The sequence below is a fragment of the Vipera berus genome (assembly GCF_964194415.1).
Source record: "Vipera berus genome assembly, chromosome: 1".
Classification (NCBI taxonomy): domain Eukaryota; kingdom Metazoa; phylum Chordata; class Lepidosauria; order Squamata; family Viperidae; genus Vipera; species Vipera berus.
The window spans coordinates 275,140,239-275,161,316 of NC_138202.1; the positions used below are offsets into that span (position 1 = coordinate 275,140,239).

The following is a 21,078-nucleotide window of genomic DNA, read 5'->3' on the forward strand; positions in this document are numbered from 1 at the left end:
ACTAATATATGAGATAGACTCATTCCATGCAAAGCAAGATAGTTCAAGCCGTGATTTGTCATAATTGTGATGATTATGGCGTACAGCTCATGAAAACCGCAAATCCACAATCTCAGAAAATTAGAATATTACATGCAATCAATAAAACAAGGAGTGTACATAGAACAATATCGGACCTCTGAAAAGTATAAGCATGCATATGTACTCAGTACTTGGTTTGGGCCCCTTTTACAGCAATTACTGCCTCAATGCAGCGTGGCATGGAAGCTATCAGCCTGTGGCACTGCTGAGGTGTTATGGAAGACCAGGATGCTTCAATAGCGGCCTTCAGCTCTTCTGCATTGTTCGGTCTCATGTCTCTCATCTTTCTCTTGGCAATGCCCCATAGATTCTCTATGGGGTTCAGGTCAGGTGAGTTTGCTGGCCAATCAAGCACAGTAATCCCACAGTCATTGAACCAGGTTTTGGTGCTTTTGGCAGTGTGGGCAGGTGCCAAGTCCTGCTGGAAAATGAAGTCAGCATCCCCATAAAGCTTGTCTGTGGAAGGAAGCATGAAGTGCTCTAAAATCTCCTGGTAGACGGCTGTGTTGACCCTGGACTTAATGAAGCACAGTGGACCAACACCAGCAGATGACATGGCTCCCCAAATCAACACAGACTGGAAACTTCACACTGGACTTCAAGCATCTTGCAGTGTGTGCCTCTCCATTCTTCCTCCAGACTCTGGGTCTTGGTTTCCAAATGAGATGCAAAAGTTGCTCTCATCAGAAAAGAGGACTTTGGATCACTGAGCAACAGACCAGGTCTGTTTTCCTTTAGCCCAGGTAAGACGCTTCTGATGTTGTTTGTTGTTCAGGAGCGGCTTGACAAGAGGAATACGACATTTGAAGCCCATGTCCAGGATCCGTCTGTGTGTGGTGGCTCTTGATGCACTGACTCCAGCCTCAGTCCACTCCTTGTGAAAGTCCCCAACACTTTTGAATGGCCTTTTCCTGACAATCCTATCCAGGCTGCGGTCATCCCTGCTGCTTGTGCACCTTTTTCTTTCACACTTTTCCCTTCCACATAACTTTCTGTTAATGTGCTTTGATACAGCACTTTGGGAACATCCAACTTCTTTTGCAATTACCTTTTGAGGCTTTCCCTCCTTATGGAGGGTGTCAATGATGGTTTTCTGCACAACTGTCAGGTCAGCAGTCTTCCCCATGATTGTGATTCCTACTGAACCAGACTGAGAGACCATTTAAAGGCTCAGAAACCCTTTGCAGGTGTTATGGCTTAATTAGCTGATTAGAGTGGGACACTTTGAGCCTAGAATATTGCACCTTTTCACAATATTCTAATTTTCTGAGATTGTGGATTTGCAGTTTTCATGAGCTGTAAGCCATAATCATCACAATTATGACAAATCACGGCTTGAACTATTTTGCTTTGCATGTAATGAGTCTATCTCATATATTAGTTTCCCCTTTTAAGTTGCATTACTGAAATAAATGAACTTTTGTACGATATTCTAATTTTTCGAGTTTCACCTGTAAGTGTGAAGAGGTAGGAATCCCAGGCAAGCAGGGTGAGAGCTACAAGCAGGATGGGAAGGCACTCTGGAGCACAAGTGGGTGCATGGGGTCTGTGAGGGGTAGGTGCTGTTGCAGGCACATGTTACAGAGCACAGGGCATGTGAAAAAGCAGTGAGGGTGACTTCTGACTTCCTGCTGGCTTCCCCTTTAATTTTGCTTGTAGGAATCTGGCAGGGAACAGATTCATATAATCTCAGCTCACTGTGACACTCTAATTGTGAGCCAGGTGCTGAGTGGCTGTGTTTCAATCACATGACACAGGGAAAGTATAATACATGGAACTCTGAGGGTTGGTTGTAAGTCTTCCTCGTTCAGTGTCACTGGAACTTTGAACAGTTGCTGAACAAATAGGTGTAATCCAAGGACTATCTGGATCCAAGTGAGCATTTGTGGAAGACGGCAAATTAAGATGGTGGACTCTACGTAGCACATTTATATAGAGGCATGTGAAGAAGGACCACAGTAGACAAATCAGATTTTCATATATAGATTTAGATGTTTAGATTTATTGTCATTTTTTTCCTGTGGGCACAATGGCACACATTAAAAATAAAATTTAGTTGCTTCCTCTCAAAGTGTACACAATACATAACACATTTAAAACGTACTATATACCAGGGCTTTTCAACCTTTTCACCCATTGTACCACTTTTAGGATATGGCAACATCTGAGTACCACCAGTCACCTAGCAAAGTGTCAAAAACTTGGTGACCAAAAAAAAAAGAAAGAAAAAAAAGTGATGAAGTACAGGTAGTCTTGAACTTACAACAGTTCGCTTAGTGACTGTTCGAAGTTACAATGGCACTAAAAAAAGTGCACCCCAAGCCACAGCAGAGAAAGACACCTGCCTGCCCGCCTGGCAGCACTCTTCCTCCTGTCCGAGGTTTTCATTGTTGTGAGCATTTCTGTTGAGGATTGGCTGCGGGGGTGGTGGTGTTGGGTGTTTGGTTTTTATTTCCCCCGTCTTCTGGGTGATTGCAGCAGGTTTTGGTCACTTCACATGACCCTGGAACACTGTGACCGTCATAAATATGAATCAGTTGCCAAGCATCTGAATGTAAATCACAAGACCCTGGAGATGCTGCAACATTCCAGCTGATCGGCGCTTCTTCTGGGCTCAGAAGTGCCAGGATCAGTGCTGAACTCCAGCTGGAGCCTGGTGCTGATCCTGGCACTTCCACTGAGCCCTGACAGCCCTGCAGCTCCAGCTATCTCTCACTCAGTCTTGTGCGATGCTGCCACTGGTTTAGCTCATTCCCCTCCCCCGCTACCACTTTTTTAGGATGGTCGCATACCACCTGCCAGGTGCCAATGTACCACAGGTGGTACCCATACCACTGGTTGAAAAGCCCTGCTATATACAACATATGTATAGACCTACATCCTTACATATAAGATAATAGATAAAAGAAAAATTTCTTAATTTAGATAACATGATTTGAGAGCAGGCAATATATTTAAGGTGCAAAGTAAATGGAAGAAATCAGAGAGTGTAAACAATCCCAGAAGTACTGAGTTACAAAAAGAAAATGCCAAACACAATACAGTATCTATATAAAGTTCTCTTCAATAGCAAAAGTTGTTTTGATATTTTATAAAATAGAAATAAGCAGATGGTGCACTAAGTGATATTTTAAGTAGTAGTACAACAGGAATAGTAGCTTGAGGAAATGCTTTTCTGAAAAAAACAAATATCCCACAATGTCTCCTAAAGAACATACCATCTAGAGCACAAATGCACTCAGAGCAGAAAACAGCAAGGTTTGGATCAATACAAAAGCAGCTGGGACAAAAAAAAATCACCTGGGATGCTTGAAAAGGGGGGGGGGGAGAAATGATTTATAAACTTTAAAATATTTTCTAAAATGTTGACAGGTAATGCCAGCTAGTTGTAGATCTAATTAATGGCTAATTCTTTTTTTTAGAATGAGAAATGCATTTGATAATAGTTGGGTTCTTTTTCATAAATAGCCTCATTTATATGATATATACCTGATATAACAAAGGAAATAGATTGCTCCTTTTGATCCTGAGTATTTTATGTTCTGAAAGATTCTCACCCCTCCTACATTAGTTCATTTTCAACTCAGACAAGCAGTGCTTTTTTTGTAAAAGAAAAAGGTGCTGGAAGTCACACATGTCATACAACCCGCCTTGCCTATCTTACAAGGTTCCATCCAAAAAAGGTGCCGGAACTCCGTTCTGAGCATTCTATGACAAAAAAAGCCCTGCAGACAAGTGTCTGCAAATCTATTGTGTAATTACTCATTTACCATACTTTATGAATAATCTTCAGTTTGAAGTTGCCACCTTTTTCAATTCATACACACATTGTGAAACCAACTTTTGACTCTTATAAGATGTATATAAGTATCAACTAATATTTGTTGCCTGCTTGATGCGTTTTAACACATCTTTCAAAATTTTTGCTCTTTATTCAGAGATACGTGTAAACAAATAATGCATGGACCAGTCTAGCGAATTACCACTATCTATGTAATTTAAAGGGTTAGGCATACATAGTTTTATCTGGTTTGATGGGCAGCCGAGAAGGTTGCTAATTATTTTCTGAGGAGATTAGTCTATTCTGTTTGAAGGAAGCAGGGAAATTAGTGTTAGTGTATTATACTATACTAACTCTCTGTGTGCTTGTACTAGAATGAGGGAATCACATTTGAGGCTGAATCCTATATTTATCATATTGTTGGAAATAACTGGCTGATTAGTTAGTGGTTCCTTCCTTCTATGATGTAACAAATAAATATCAGTTCCTGGAAGAATCAAATGGATGGTCATGGGATAAGTAGAGAAACAATGGTAATAGGGAATTTGGAGAAGGCACTTAATATTTATCTATATTTGAATTCCCTTTAATAACGTATACTAGTATTGAACCAAGATTGTGAAAACAGCCATATTGCAAATGTTATTAGGTCCAGCAATTATACTGACTTACGCTAAAGCAGCAAAAAAAGTAACTACATAAAGTCAACAGTTTTGCAAAGTTTTTCTTTTAGAGTAGCAGAACTAGAATAAAGCATGTATTAATAACAATTTTTAAAAATAAAATTGAAAGCTTCCTTCCTTCCTTCCTTCCTTCCTTCCTTCCTTCCTTCCTTCCTTCCTTCCTTCCTTCCTTCCTTCCTTCCTTCCTTCCTTCCTTCCTTCCTAAAATAACATGGTCTGAAAGCTCAGGGATAGAATAGACTAGAAGTGACTCATTCAGCATAACAGTTGCCTCTTAAGTTTTAGGGATCTGTTCTTGTCTACTGCTGAGGTTCTATCCTTTTTTATTATATCAGGAACTCATGACAAAATTTGATGAACTGGAAAAAAAATAAGAACATTCTTTTTTTCCTTTTTTCCCCTTTTTTTTCTTCAAGAGAAAAAAACATCCATACTCCCTCTCCATACCAGAGAATTAATAATGTTCTCTCCTTGTTTCCTATCCTTCTATGGGATAAATGGAAAGCAAGTAAGAAAAAAAGCCATATAAATCTCTTATGAGCATATACACATTTCTATAAGTCGGTACATTTCCCCTGCTGATGTAAGTGGAACAGAATACATAAATTAAGCCCACAATTATAACATAAAAAGCTATTCTCCAAAGCACCTGAAAGCAGGACAAGAAGCAACGGATGGAAACTAGTCAAGGAGAGAAGCAACCTAGAACTAAGGAGAAACTTCCTGACAGTTAGAACAGTTAATTAGTGGAACAACCTGCCTCCAGAAGTGGTGAATGCTCCAACACTGGAAGTTTTTAAGAAGAGACTGGACAGCCATTTGTCTGAAATGGTATAGGGTTTCCTGCCTTAGCAGGGGGTTGGACTAGATGACCTCCAAGGTCCCTTCCAACTTATTATTATTATTAAAAGCTGTCAGGGAAAATTGCTACCAAATTTATAAGTATATGCAAATTTTTATTTGTTTGCTAGGGTGAAAAAAGGGACAGCTATATGTGTTTCATTTTTTAAAAATAGATTTATTATACAATTGTAATTTCAAGCATATTGGCACATTTTACTGCATTCATATGTCAACTTTATGTATTTGCTTTCTGATTACGCACTACTTGGGAAAGCCAACAGTAATTAAAATATAAGGTACATGTCATTTATTTATGAGTAATTGGACTGCAAGGCGATCAAACCGGTCAGTCCTAGAGGAGATCAACCCTGACTGCTCTTTAGAAGGCCAGATCCTGAAGCTAAAACTCAAATACTTTGGCCACCTAATGAGGAGGAAGGACTCACTGGAGAAGAGCCTAATGCTGGGAAAGATTGAGGGCAATAGAAGAAGGGGACGACAGAGAATGAGGTGGCTGGATGGAGTCACTGAAGCAGTAGGAGTGAGCTTAAATGGACTCCAGAAGATGGTAGAGGACAGGAAAGCCTGGAGGAACATTGTCCATAGGGTCGCGATGGGTCGGACACGACTTCGCAACTAACAACAACAATTGGAGTTTTTAATCTTGACAAAGAATCTAATATTGTTGAAATGAATTAGTCTTTTTGTCTATGCCAGGGGTGTCAAACTGCCGGCCCACAGGGCAGATGCGTCATCCAGAAGCCACACCTATCCCATTGCTGGCAATGGCAAAACTGTCCCAATACATTGCGCGACATCACGTGACGTCGCGAGTTTGACATGTCTGGTCTAAGTTGCTGGGAAGTAAGTCCCAATAAAAAGGGACGCGGTGGCTCAGTGGGTTAGGATGCTGAGCTTATCGATCAGAAGGTCGGCAGTTTGGCAGGTCGAATCCCGAGTGCCACATAACAGAGTGAGCACCTGTTACTCGTCCCAGCTTCTGCCAACCTAGCAGTTCGAAAGCACGTAAAAATGCAAGTAGAAAAATAGGGACCACTACGGTGGGAAGGTAACAGTGTTCCGTGCGCCTTTGGCGTCTAGTCATGCCGGCCACATGACCACGGAGTCGTCCTCGGACAAGCGCTGGCTCTTTGGCTTTGAAACAGAGATGAGCACCGGCCCCTAGAGTTGGAAACGACTAGCACGCATGTGCGGGGGAACCTTTACCTTTACCTTTACCTTTAAGTCCCAATAGAAAAAATAATAATGTACCTAAGCATTCTTACTTAATTACTCATTGGCAGCAAAGTTAATTAATTAAATATTCAGATAGGTCTAGTCTGTATCTCTTTTTTGCTACGAAAAAGCAAACAGATTTAGCTAGAAGGGGAAAAAAAGAGAATTCCATCTGATTATTTAATAAGATTTAGTAGAATTTTTCTTGTGCACAGGAGTTGGCTCTCTCTCTGCTCCTATTTGACAACAACATGAAGTTACTGGGAGAGATTATTCATCCCAATGGGAAAGGTATCATCAGTATGCTAATGACACTCAATTGCCCATCTCCACCTCTGGCAAACTAAGCAATGCTATTGATGTCTTATCCTGATGCCTGGATAAGTGTGTGAGTCTGAGTGAAAAACCACAAGTTCAATTGAACCCTGGCAAGAATGAATGGCTCTGGATTTTGGGGGGAGTGGGAAAGGTTTCTGGATTTGTGGCTTTACTATCTTTGGTACTGGATGGGGTGGCCCAATTTTTCACTGTTTGGGTCCTACTAGACTGACAACTTCTGCTCAAAGAGCAGGGCAGTAATGGCCAGGAGGGCTTTTGCACAGCTTTGAGTTGTGCGCCAGTTGGGCCGTTTTCTAGATTCTGATGCTCCGCTCACAGTTGTTCACACCCTGGTCATCTCCAGAGTAGATTACTGTCATTTGCTCTACATATGCTTGAAGACTATCTGGAAGCTTCAACTAATGCAAAATGTGGCTGCGAGTACAGTTATGTGTACCCTTAAGACGGCACACATTACATCTCGGTTCTGGGAGCCACATTGGCTGCCAGCCTGCTTCAAAGTATAACTCAAAGTGCTGGTTTTGACATTTAAAGCCCTACATGGCATATGATCAGGCTGTTTGAGGGACCACCTCTTCTCAATTATACAGTAGCTACCCATCCCATCTCATCCAGCAGAGCTAGTATGTTGAAGATCCTGTCTGGGATCCAAATGGTGTGCCTTTTCTGCTGTCATCATAAGATTATCCCCATCCTTGTTGACCTTTGGAAGGCCCTGAAAAAGTGTTTTTTCTACCAACCTTGGGGATCCCATGTACAACGATTATACTGTGTTTACATTGACATTGTGTTAGGCATATGGTGTTAGCCTACAATGTTGGGTTGAAAATATATTAACCATAATGCTATGTCTTTAAGTTGTTAATTGGCCAATGGGTGTGTAAGTGTTCTCATGGCCATAAGAGGAAGCTAGGAACGTAGCTTCTTTCTCTCTCTGAATTCACTGATCTCTACTATTACTGTTTTTGCTCTGCTGTTGGTTTACTACTGTTGTAAACCTGAACTGTGTATTGACCTCTGGACCGGTAAGAAGACTTTGTAGTTTGGATTACTCCTTGGACTGTTGCTATTGTTTATGACCTGGACTGTTTATTTTTGACTGTGCATTTTTGTTCTTACACCACCTCAAAGTAAAATACTTTTTGTTTTTATAACTCAGTGTACTCCTGTGTGTGACTCTTACTGCTCTGAGTGCCCTTCCTTGTCTGTGCAACTCTTTGGTAGCACAAGGAGACCTCTGCACAACAAATTCCTTAACACTGGTTATGGGCCCAGGCCTGTACTGAGAGTAAGTTCACACAGTATTCATAGCTGAGTTTGTGTTAGCTATTTGGTGTAAAATGGCACAGGAACTGTTGTCAGGCATCTCCTGGATAACCCGGTTGGATGGGACAAACTATGTTTCCTGGTCCACGAAATGCTGCTTGCTTTTGCGCAAGGAAGGACTATGGACTGTTGTAAATAACCCACCAGATACTACTGCTTGGGATGCAGATAACGAAGAGGATGCAAAGAGGATAGACGACTTTAAACGAAGCAATGAGAAAGCTCTTTGCATTATTGGGCTAACACTGAATGACCAGCAGCTTGTCCATATTCGTGGTGAGGAGTCTGCTGCTAGGTGTTGGGGCGTTTTGCAAAGGCTTTATGTTCGAGACAGTGTGGGTGCACATATACACCTTACACGTAAGCTGTTTAGGGCTCGTCTGCAGAAGAATGGAGATATGCTGACCCATTTAAATTACATGAAGGCAACTTTTCAAGAGCTTCATGAAAAGGAGCTGATTTTTTCAGAGTTGCATCAGGTCAAAGGCAGACACTTTCCAACAATTTGCAAACTGGCTGAAGTTTGTGGAGAGAAAAACAAAGAGAAAGGTTCAGTGCATAATTACTGATAATGGTACTGAGTTTACAAATAAGCGCTTTGTTGATATGCTACAATCAGCTGGCATTGAGCATAAACGTACAGCCACCTATAGGCCTCAACATAATGCATTTGTTGAGAGACGTGGGCAAACGTTACAAGCCATGATTAGAACCATGTTAAAAGATTCAGGCTTAACAGATAGACTGTGGGGGGAGGCAGCAAAATGTGCAAACCATGTTCTGAATATAGTTGTTAATACTTCTACTGGTAAAATACCATATACAATATGGCATGGTAGAAGACCAAACCTTAATTACCTGCACACGTTTGGCACCCCAGCTTGGGTCCACATTCCTGCACAACTCAGGAGTAAAGGCCAACATAGGGCTAGGCAATTATACTTCGTAGGTTATGAAGCTAACCACAGATCATATCGTTTCTGGGAACAGGGCACAACTAATGTATATAACAGTACTAGTGCAAAATTCCTTGAGCACGTTGGTTGGGATAGGTTAGAGCGAGTAACTGTTAATACTGATCCTCTAGTGTTTGAGGACTCTTCTGATAACGTAACTAGTAATAATAATACATCTCCTGTAAATATAAAAGATGAAAAGGAGATAGGGGAGATAAAAGATGAATCGGAGGAAGGAAAGGAGTCAGAAATTCAAAGCCCTGTAATTCCTTGGCATTCAACGCGTATCAGACGTCCACCTGATCGCTATGAAGCAAGTGTAATATGTCAAGTTAGTGTAGAGCCATCTAACTATGATGAGATCAGGATGTATCCTGAAAAGGAACAGGCATCATGGAAAGCTGCAATGAACAGGGAGTTGAAGTCTTTGCAGGATCTTAAGGTCTATGAGAAAGCAAAACTGCCACCTGGTGAGCAAGCTATAGGTTGCAAATGGATATATAAAATAAAGAAGGGTGTAGATGGGACTGTAACCCATAAGGCACATTTGGTTGCACAAGGTTTTGCCCAAACTACTGAGGATTATGACGAGGTGTTTGCACCCAGTCTGAGGGCAACTACTTTAAGAGCAGCTTTAGTATGGGCGGCTAAAAACCAATATATGGTTAACCATGTAGATGTTGAAACTGCATATTTACATGCTCCATTGCAACATACTATTTATTTAAGAATACCACCAGGATTGACCAGTGATAGAGACCATGATTGTTGGGAATTAAAGAAAAGCCTCTATGGATTGAAACAATCAGGCTATGAGTGGAATAAATGTATAGTTAATGAGTTGAGTGCATTAGGTTTTGTAGCCAGTAATGCTGATCCTTGTTTGTTTAGAAGAGAACACAATGGAGTGTTATCTTTTCTTTTATTATTCACAGATGATATTGCAATAATAACAAAAACTGAGTTAGAAGCACAAACTATCATTTCAAGATTGCAGAATAAATTCACAATTAGGAATCTTGGGAAAATAAGCCACTATTTGGGGTTAGATATTGTGAAAACGAATAGGGGTTTTAAGGTGTCACAAGCCAGTAAAATATCCCAGTTATTAAAGAGATACAATATGGAAATGTGTAAACCAGCTAAAACTCCGATGGCTATGGATTTTAAGGACACTAATGTTGAGAGTCCTGTATTTGATAAGGCTATGTACCAATCTTTGATAGGAAGTCTTATGTATCTGAGTAATTGGACTAGACCTGATATTTCTTACTGTGTAAACCAATTAGCTAGGTACAACAATAATCCAACTGTTAGACACTGGCAATCAGCTAAACGAGTATTAAGGTATTTGAAGCAGACTATTCACTACTCGTTATATTTAGAGCCAAATCGTGAGTTAATCCTCACTGCATATGTAGATGCGAGTTTTGCCTCTGATACAAACACTCGTAAATCTACTTCAGGGTTGGCTGTAATGTTGGGTGATTCTTTAATTGGATGGAAGTCCATTAGACAAAAACACATAAGCTTATCTACAATGGAGGCTGAATTTTCATGTCTATCAGTGTTATGTACAGAACTGCTAGTGTACAAACAATTATTGTTAGATATGGGTTTAAATGTAAATTATCCATTTATTGTGTATGAGGACAATCAAGCTGCGATAAAGATGGCAAATAATGCTGCAGTAAGAACAAGATCTAAACATACTGATCTTTGTTATTTAAATGTCAGACAATGTGTCAAGGATAAATTAATACAGCTAGAGTATTGTTCATCTGATGTAAATATTGCAGATCATTTTACGAAGGTACAAAGTTCTGTGAAACACAATGCTAATTGTGAAAGAATGTGCATAAGATTGTAAGAGTTATATATTATTCTACCCAAAGGGGAGAATGTTAGGCATATGGTGTTAGCCTACAATGTTGGGTTGAAAATATATTAACCATAATGCTATGTCTTTAAGTTGTTAATTGGCCAATGGGTGTGTAAGTGTTCTCATGGCCATAAGAGGAAGCTAGGAACGTAGCTTCTTTCTCTCTCTGAATTCACTGATCTCTACTATTACTGTTTTTGCTCTGCTGTTGGTTTACTACTGTTGTAAACCTGAACTGTGTATTGACCTCTGGACCGGTAAGAAGACTTTGTAGTTTGGATTACTCCTTGGACTGTTGCTATTGTTTATGACCTGGACTGTTTATTTTTGACTGTGCATTTTTGTTCTTACACCACCTCAAAGTAAAATACTTTTTGTTTTTATAACTCAGTGTACTCCTGTGTGTGACTCTTACTGCTCTGAGTGCCCTTCCTTGTCTGTGCAACTCTTTGGTAGCACAAGGAGACCTCTGCACAACAAATTCCTCAACACATTGATTTGATGGTTGGTTCTACATCACCCAGAGTCATATTCAGTGAGATAGGCAGCTATATAAATTTGTTAAATAAATCAAAAAGTAAATAAGAGAATGTAGCTTAAATGTCTAAGTGTCCTAACATTGGAGTAAGAGTCAGTAAACTCAATGGGACTTATGGTGGAATAAGCATGCATGAATTTAGAGCCCAGAACAAAGATCTCATTTTGCTAATAAAAAGTAGGAAAAGCAGTACAGCTGTCCTAGAAACAAATATATCGGTGAAATAAGCATTAAAAACAGTTCACATCCTAATTGCTATTTGTGCATGAAGACTCTAATTAGGTTTATAGAATAAATGAACTGACACTTGCTGCATTTTGTTAAAAAAACAACAACCCTCATTTATATTATTTTGTATTCAAACTCACCTTAAAAGTTGTTCCTTGGTTGGGTAGGAAATTGTTTAAGGTAGCTAACATTTCAGATGAGATGTTTTACTTGTGATTAAATCAGTAGAAAAACACTTTTAATAAACATCTTCCTCTAAATATGAAGAAAGCAGAACTTTATCAGACAGAATGAATCACTGAAACTGGCTTAAGCTTATTTCAAATAAGTATATATATATATATTTTTAAAAAAAAGAAGTGGAGAAGTAACATCCCAACAAATGTTCTATATCAGGGGTGTCAAACTCAATTTCATTGAGGGCCGCATCAGCATTGCAGTTGCCTTCAAGGGGCCAGGTGGGTGTGGCCTGAGTGGGCGTGGCCTACTGGGTGGGCGTGGCCAAAGTGCATATGGCCTACTGGGTGGGCGTGGCCAGCTCTACATCGTTCGCATCAAGGGTGCCTATGGGGGCCTGGGCAGGAGTGGGACAGATCTGAGGGTCTCTGGCAGGAGGAGGGTCTCTGGGCCAGGGCCAAGGCAGTGGGGGCCGTTCCCTCACTGTTTCCAGGATGGCTTCGTGGGCTGCATGAAACCACTTCATGGGCCGGATCTGGCCCCCGGGCCTTGTGTTTGACATGTCTGTTCTATATGGTATTTTGGTGAAACCAGTCTGTATAAAGTTTGGCTACAATGTTGAGACAGGTATTAGGATTCTTTATGACAAATTAAAGAATGCTATGCTCTTACATTTCACATGAAATGAGAAGGGATAAAAACTGAAATCATGGTGGAGATTCACATTCAGGACAACTCTATAAAAAATCAGACTTAACTACTTTGTTTTTTTAAGGAAGTCAGCGTGCCATAATTTGTTTGCTTGTTTGTTTATAATTTTTTTTTGGCTGCCCATCTTACCACAAGGTAACTGGGCACTTACCATCATGAAAGATAAATATACTAAAAACGTAAATAAGTTAAAAGAAGACAAACACTATGATCCAATTAAAGATGGGGAAGGCAGAAAGCTATATGGACCCATCTACGTAATCACTAGGAATAAAGTTCAATTCAAGGATGTCTTTATCTTCATAATATTTGAATAAAACAGAAAAGTGGGAGGGTTTCATCCTTGCTAATTTCCTTCTTGTCATACAGCTTCTAACTAAGCAATCTATTTTCTCATTTTTTTCTAGAAAAGCCAAAACGTTTCTTATAATTGCTATTTTTCTCCAAGATGAATCTGTCACAATATTTTTCTAATGTTCTGATCAAAATAATCACAAAACTCTGTGCTCCACTTTACCTTTAATTTGTCACAAGTTTAAAAACCTATCTTCAGCATCACTGTTCATCAGCTTAAAAATAATAACTGGTATAAACCTTCTTATCAGTCTTCTGCTCTCTATGTGCTGATACACATAGCTTTATACCTTTTATGGTTCAACCAGACAAGGTACAAATCAGAATGGATTTCTCTGAAACTTAACTAGATAAAAGCTTTTCTATCTATGACAGTCACAGTCGAATCATTTTTGATCTTGGTCCTATGTTTTCTTATAAATATATTTTCTAAATGTTTCACAAAGTTTCATGCACATTTTTTAATGTGGAGAATTTTTGTGAAATTTTTAAAGAATGGCAAAGCTTGGAAACTAAACAATATCAAGCCTGAATAAAACTTTGATGCCCGATCTCCACGAATCATAAAACAAAGGTTTGGTCAGTTTGAACATTTAAGAAAAAAATCAGGGTGAAATTTTCACTTGTAAGAAAGTTCTCAGATAATAATGTAATCTTTTCGTTCAAAGTCTGGGTCTGCAGTGTTCTTTCCCATTTAGGAAGTAGGCCTAAAGATTGTTCTCTAATTCTTAACTATTCCTTGTCAAATGTACACTTTCCTCATTTGAGAGAAGAGTTACCTCAAAATCAAATGTTACAAAGTTGAAAATAATCAAAATATATATTTAAATATTGATTCCTAGCTGTCTATGACTGGTTTAATGTTTGGCACAGAAGGAGATGATTTGACCAGATATCCCATAAATTGTCTGTAAATTTAGTATACACTCTACATTAGGAGGTACTGAATGAACAAATAATTGGTATCAAATAATTTATTTCAGAACTGGCCCAAGGTATTTTATTCCTGTAATGGGCTAGGCCACGGGTCGGCAACCCGCGGCTCCGGAGCCGCATGCGGCTCTTTCAGCTGTCTCCTGCAGCTCCCAGTCCTCTGCCATGTGCAGTCCAAAAAAAAAAAAGTGGGACTAAAAAAGTTCAACCAATCAATTCAAACTTCTCATGGGAAAGAAAAAACTTGTGAAGTTTGAATTGATTGGTTGAAGTTCTTTGGTTTGTGGGATTGCCCACAAACCTCTTCTTCTTTGGACTGCACATGGCGGCAGTGGAGGAAGAGATGGGAGGACTGCTGGAAAGGTAAGTAGTGGGTCAGTTGGATGGGGCGTGCGGGTGTGGTGGTGGTGTTTCTGAGCAGCATATGGAATCTCGGGTGCTGCCAGATCCCCTTCTTCTTTTCCCCCTTCTCTCTCTCTCTCTCTCTCTCTCTCTCTCTCTCTCTCTCTCTCTCTCTCTCTCTCTCTCTCTCTCTCTCTCTCTCCGTGTGTGTCTGTGTGTGTCAGACCTGCGGGGAATGGCTGGTAGGGAGGCGGCAGTCTGGCATTTTCCCCCCTCTCATTTGTGTGTGTGTGTCAGATCCATGGGGAACAGCTGGTAGGGAGGCAGCACGCCAGCATTTTTTCCCCTGTCGTTTGTGTATGTGTGTGTGTGTCGGACCCACGGGAAACGGCTGGTAGGGATGCTGGTAGGGAGGCGGCAGTCTGGCATTTTCCCCCCTCTCATTTGTGTGTGTGTATGTGTGTCGGACCTGCGGGGAACAGCTGGTAGAGGCGGTGGCAGTCTGGTGTTTGCGTCTCTCTGTGTGTTGAGCCCGTGGGCCCAACACACACATAGGAGGGGGGGAAACGCCAGACAGCCACCTCTACCAGCCGTTCCCCGTGCGTCCGACACACACACACAGGAGGGAGGTAAACAACACCGGACCACCGCCTTCCTAACAGACCTCTCCTGCACACAGAGAAATGCCCATTCCCTCTGCTGAGCCATCCCAGTTGCTTGCGTTGCAGAAGGCAATCATTTGGAACGAAGACATGAGATTCGGCGTTTCTCAGCCCACACTGATCTCGCCCTCCTTACAGTCTCCCTCTCTTTATTTCAGCTTGCTTTCTGCATTTGGGATGAAGACTCAAGAGAGGGAGACTGTAAGGAAGGCGAGATCAGCGCGGGCTGAGAAACGCCGAATCTCGAGTCTTCATCCCAAATACTTGCCTTCTGCAATGCAAGCAACTGGGACAGCTCAGCAGAGGGAATGGGCATTTCTCCACACGCTGATCAGCGGGCGCGGAGAAATGCGGATTCCCTGTGCGCCCTTGCAAGATATGGAGGTGCTCCAGGGAAGTAACTGGGATGGCTCAGCAGAGGGAATGGGCATTTCTCTGCGCGCGCTGATCAGGCATATACATAGAATGAAGGCTATTGCTAAGCACATTGATTTGTGCTTCTTAGATTGTAAGCCGCCCTGAGTCTTCAGAGAAGGGCGGGATATAAATGGGATTAAAATAAAATAAAAAAATAAAATAAACACCGAATCTCGAGTCTTTGTCCCAAATGCAGAAAGCAAACTGAAACAAAGAGAGGGAGACTGTAAGGAGCGCAAGATTAGCGTGGGCTGAGAAACGCCAATCTCGTGTTGAGATTGTTGGGGGCAATCTCGCTCCAACGTCTCAGCGAGCGCACTGGGCCACTGCTGCCATGGGGGCCAGCACGGGGATTTGTTTCTTCGGGTTAAATCGGAACCAAGCAGCAAGTGAAAAAGTTAGCAGCAGTAGCGGGAGTGGTTTTAATTGCCAAGCGTCCCCATGGAAGTCAATGGAGGTGCCACGGCTGGCCTTTTGAGTTGGTGAGTGAATGAGAGCAAGAGAGAAATGTTTTTTGAGCAGTGTGAGTGATTGAGAGCATGAAAGAGGCTTTTTAGAGCAAAAGTGAGGGAATGAGAGAGCGAGAGAGAAGTTTTTACCAACAAAACATGAGTGAATGAGAGCGAGAGAGAAACTTTTCCAAGAAAAGGTGAGTGAATGAGAGCGGAGGAGGCAGGGCGGCTGCATGTCTCCCCTTAGGCTCCACTGTTCTGTCAAGCCTCTTGTTTTGCGCATGCGCGCACATGCATGTCCTTCTTTGCGGCTCCCAGTTTTTTTCTTTTGTGAGGGAACCTGTTCCGAGGGGCTCTTTCACTGTTTCAGGTTGCCAACCCCTGGGCTAGGCTCCTCACAGCTTTACAATGTTGCAATTAATCTTGTGTCCCAATTCTCCTATAAAATCCTTTTTCCTCAAACAGGTTAACACCCTATATTTTATTTCTGCATGCTGCTTGTTGTATTCTATAAAGATGCCGATAGTTCTGTAAGATTTGATGCTATCAATTGATAGTTGTTAAATGCAGGATGGCTTAAATAAACATTAGTCACATTACAGAGGTCAGTGGATAATATATGCTATTTGTATTTATATCTTCTTCCAGGCATAAGAAAAGATCGCAGAGGTGGCCGAATACTGAAGCACAAACGTCAAAGAGAAGAACATGATAGCAGAAATGTGGGCACAGTGGCAGAGGCAAGGAGCCCAAATCTTTGGCCAAGTCCGTTAATGATCAAACATGGCAAAAAAAACAGTCCGGCTCTTTCCCTCTCTGCAGATCAGATGGTTTCTGCTTTGCTAGAGGCAGAACCACCTATTGTCTATTCAGAATATGACCCTAACAGGCCTTTCAATGAAGCCTCAATGATGACGTTGCTGACCAACCTCGCTGATCGAGAACTGGTTCATATGATCAACTGGGCCAAAAGAGTTCCAGGTAAGAATCCTAGCAAAAGAGGTTTGAGCAACTATTCATATTGTTCCACATTTCAAAACATACTATTGGATATAAGGCACATGTTTACTTCACTGTATTATAAATGACATCATTTTCATCATCATCATCATCATCAAAGTTGGAAGGGAACTTGGAGGTCTTCTAGTCCAACTCTCTGCCGAGACAGGAAACCCCATACCATTTCAGACAAATAGCTGTCCAGTCTCTTCTTAAAAACTTCCAGTGTTGGAGCATTCAAATTTCTGGAGGCAAGTTGTTCCGCTGATTAACTGTTCTAACTGTCAGGAATTTTTTTCTTAGTTCTAGGTTGCCTCTCTCTTTGGTTAGTTTCCATCCATTGCTTCTTGTCCTGCCTTCAGATGTTTTAGAGAATAGCTTGACTCCCTCTTCTTTGTGGCAGCCCCTGAGATATTGGAACACTGCTATCATGTGCCCCCTCATCCTTCTCTTCATGATGTAAATGACATAAGTCATCGTGTATATCAGAGCATTAAGATGAAATTAATTCAGATTTAACTTCCACATCAAAAAAAAATCTTTCGGATGCAATTGATTTGTCCATCACTTCAAGGAGATTTTTGGATCAAATTTTGTCTATTGCAACCAAAGTTTGGTAAATGTGAGACTAGGTTTTACGATGTTCTTTCTGCCTTCCCCCCTACAACATGGTATGTAGCAGCATAAGATATATGCTTCACATCTTTACATCAACAATAGTAATTCAAATGGGTTATGGTCTGTGAAGTGGAATTCATATTGCAAATCACATGGTAAAGTATAACTGTTGTGCAATAAAACTAAGGAACTGGTGTCCTCAGCAGGCCTCAAGTGTACTTGGCAAGGCGGTGTAGGAAGATTGTAGCTTCAGTTGTTTTTGCATAATACTGCTTTCAGCCGTTAGCTATGGCCTATCTCACTTTATCATAGTATATGGACTTCACTGTATGTTTCGCATGGTTTCTTCTTGTTTTGAATGTGCTGTATTTCCTGGCAGGCCTATAAACTCCCAATATACCCCAGCAGATCCAGCCAAAGCCAAGTTATTGGAAAATCCCCCCCAACCGCCCCCCCACCCTTGGCCTTAAAGCTTCAAAAAATTAAAACAAGCCATTTGGACTTAACTAAATGGCAACAATTAAAACTGCTAAAAAAATCTATTGGAAACAGAGAGAAGTTGGGCAGCCAAATTTTAACTCAGCTATAGACTGTAGACTTATATGTATGATGGATTGTGTCTCTGAAGGAGGAGGTGGCATTATGGACTACCATGAAGTGGCACTTTTCCAGGAAGGAGGGACCATATTCCAAGGAGGGGGAATGAGACAAGATTGACAAACTGGATTGATGTCTGAGGAAGAGATTTAGCATAGCCATTCCCTAGAATTTCCCAGGGTATATCTGTTTGGTTAGAATGGTATAAGTTTAATCTGGCAAGATTCTGTCTACAGGGTGTAAGCAAAAAACTAAATTTTGGCTGGATTGTTCTATGTTGTTCTTGGATTGGGCCTGACAAGGTAGCTCAGGGCAGAATGCATGGTAGAGTCTAATTTTGCTGCATATCCTAGGGACCATTTTTAGGATTGTTGTCATCTTTACTCCCTTTCAGCAATGTCAAATCCCTTTTCTTACCACCCAGAAGAAGGATTTTTTAGTCATTTTATCCAGTTTCTTCCTGTTATTCTTGTTCCAAATGCAGCTGACTGGTTTTATTATCTGGTTTTTCTTATTTTGGGATAATGGACTATAACCTAAGAGCTGACTATGTTTACTTACTTATATGTCACTGCAGATAACAGCATTACAACTAAATTATGTACTTAGAAAGCAGCACTGAGCAAAGGTCTTGTTCCGGGTGGCCTAAATTGTCTTTTGCAACTTTATATAGAGTCATATTTAACTTTTTTTTCCAACGGAGGTTTACACAGGTAGCAAGTGGGAAATGGATTTGTGTAGCAACCTATTGAGCTCAGAGATAGGCAAACTGACTTTGTTAGATAATTTGGACTATGGTTCCCATCAGCTCTGGCCCATTAGATGATTAGAAACAATTGTAGCAACACAGGATTATGGGAGAAAGAAAGATCCATCCAGTCCTGGAACTATTTCTACGAGAAGGGAACACAAATAGATTCACTTCTTATAGTTTCGCTTTCTTGAATCCAATATAAACTATAATGTGTAAGTCAAATTTATAGACTGTAACAACAACAACAATAATAATAATTAATAGAGTTGGAAGGGACCTTGGAAGTCTTCTAGATCTTATACCATTTCAGACAAATTTGTTACTGAAGCATACAGAGAATACTGTTGTCCTCTTCTTTGGAAGACAGTAATGTTCAGTTGTAGCTCAAGGTACTAACAAGTAGCTACTGAAGTTGGAAAAAAAGCATTCCGTTTGTGAGGAGAGATTTATTATTGTTAATCATAGGCAAAATGTTTGGCGTTGGTTTTAAAGAGCTTGGGTAATTATTGACTTTCACTATAGTAGCTCTGTAGTTTAATGACCTTAAAACATTACACTGGGCGTGCAGGCTTTGAAGTTTCAAAGATTATTCACAGCATTGTGGTTATTTTTTGTGGTTTTCTGAAGCGAAAAGATAAATACCTGGCTTTAAAATAAATAAAAAAAGCTGCCCAAGCTGCTGATTTTCTAAAGACATTGTTTCTTTTTAAATTTGTCTTAGTTAACCACCAGTTTTGTTAAATTAAGAACACTATGAAAACCCAATAATAGACTTGTGTTTTTATCTGACACAAATAATCCTGATTTAAAAATTGCATAATTGAAAAATACCTCTTGGATTTAATATTATTAATAATAATTTATTAACTATATATGTCATCCAAATCCCAGAGACTCTGGGCCACACTAACCAGTTTTTTTTCTTTTGCTTTTAAAATTTTTAAATCAGGATTGGCAAAGAGTTCATCTATTTCTTCTGATTGGGTGGGTGGCCTGTAATATACACCTATGGTAATGTCACTTTTTTTCCTCTTTTATATTGACCCATATGCATTCTGGAGAGATTTTATCTTGGATCATGTGCATTTCTGTAGATATGTAGTGTTCTCTTACATAGAGTGCAACTCCCCCTCCTCTTTTTGGAGACTTGCTTCTTTTGAACAATTTGTATCCATCCATCAGTCCATTCCATTCATGGGTTTTGTCCCACCAGGTTTCTGTAATACCAACTATGTCATACCCACCCTCGTGTACTATTGCTTCTAGTTTGCCCTCTTTGTTCCCCAAGCTTTGAGCATTTGTATATAAGCATTTAAGACTTTTATGCCTGTCCATGGGTGCATTTCCTGCATCTCCTGATTGTTGTTTGGGTTTTTCTTTTTTTCTCGTCTCTGCCTACCTCATTGTTTGATTTGTTTTCTTGGGATTTATGATTGGTTTTGGGTTTTAGAGATTCTAAAGATTGGTCACCCTCCCTTCTCAATTTTAGTTTAAAGCCTTCCTGATGAGTTGGGCTTTATTTGAAGTATTTGTAGTATTTCATGAATACAAAACAGTAGTTTCCCTGATTGATTTTTCCTCCAGTTAGTTAATTAGAAAAGGATTATACTACCACAACTTCAGCTCCCCTCCCCTTTCTGGCTTCTGTTGTTGAAGAAATTTGGTAAATTGCTGTATGATCTAATTGCATTTTCCACGCAATTTTCCATTCCAAGATAAGCACCCTGTCTTCAACAGAATTGCTTCTGCTAATATGGCAACATCCTACCCTAAACGTACATAGCTATAATTAAATTCCCAAACTTTTCAGGTAAAGTTTAGCTGGCAACCTATCATGGATAGCCTAACCTAGATCTTCTTTTCAGTATATCCAGAGCCTTCTCTCTCTCTGAATCTCAGTACCAGGAGACAGATCCCACACCATATAGTTATCCTCCTGGCATAACGATTTCTATGACAACTCCTCTTTGGGATTCTTAAATCAGCCTGAAACCTGAATCTGTTCAGGAACCCACTATTACTTAATTTTATCTTGGTTTGCTAGCCATTTCTATTCTGTTTCTGCTCCAAGTCTATTTCTCCTGTCCCCCCCATTGAAAGACTCTTTCTGGGAGAGAAAAAAATTGAGCTGTTTCCCCCCCCCGCCCCAGTTCTTCTGAAATGTTACAT

General features: G+C 40.5%; 1 protein-coding gene across 1 annotated transcript in view; it reads left to right on the plus strand.

Moving 5' to 3' along the window:
* ESR1 (estrogen receptor 1) overlaps nt 1–21,078 on the plus strand; it is a gene marked incomplete at both ends in the record, with an annotated part of 164,273 nt that overhangs the window by 93,051 nt on the left and 50,144 nt on the right. Inside the window, one exon of the mRNA XM_081314948.1 lies at nt 16,590–16,922. Coding sequence (XP_081171074.1) covers nt 16,590–16,922 — 333 coding nt within the window. The remainder of the gene's footprint in view (nt 1–16,589; nt 16,923–21,078) is intronic.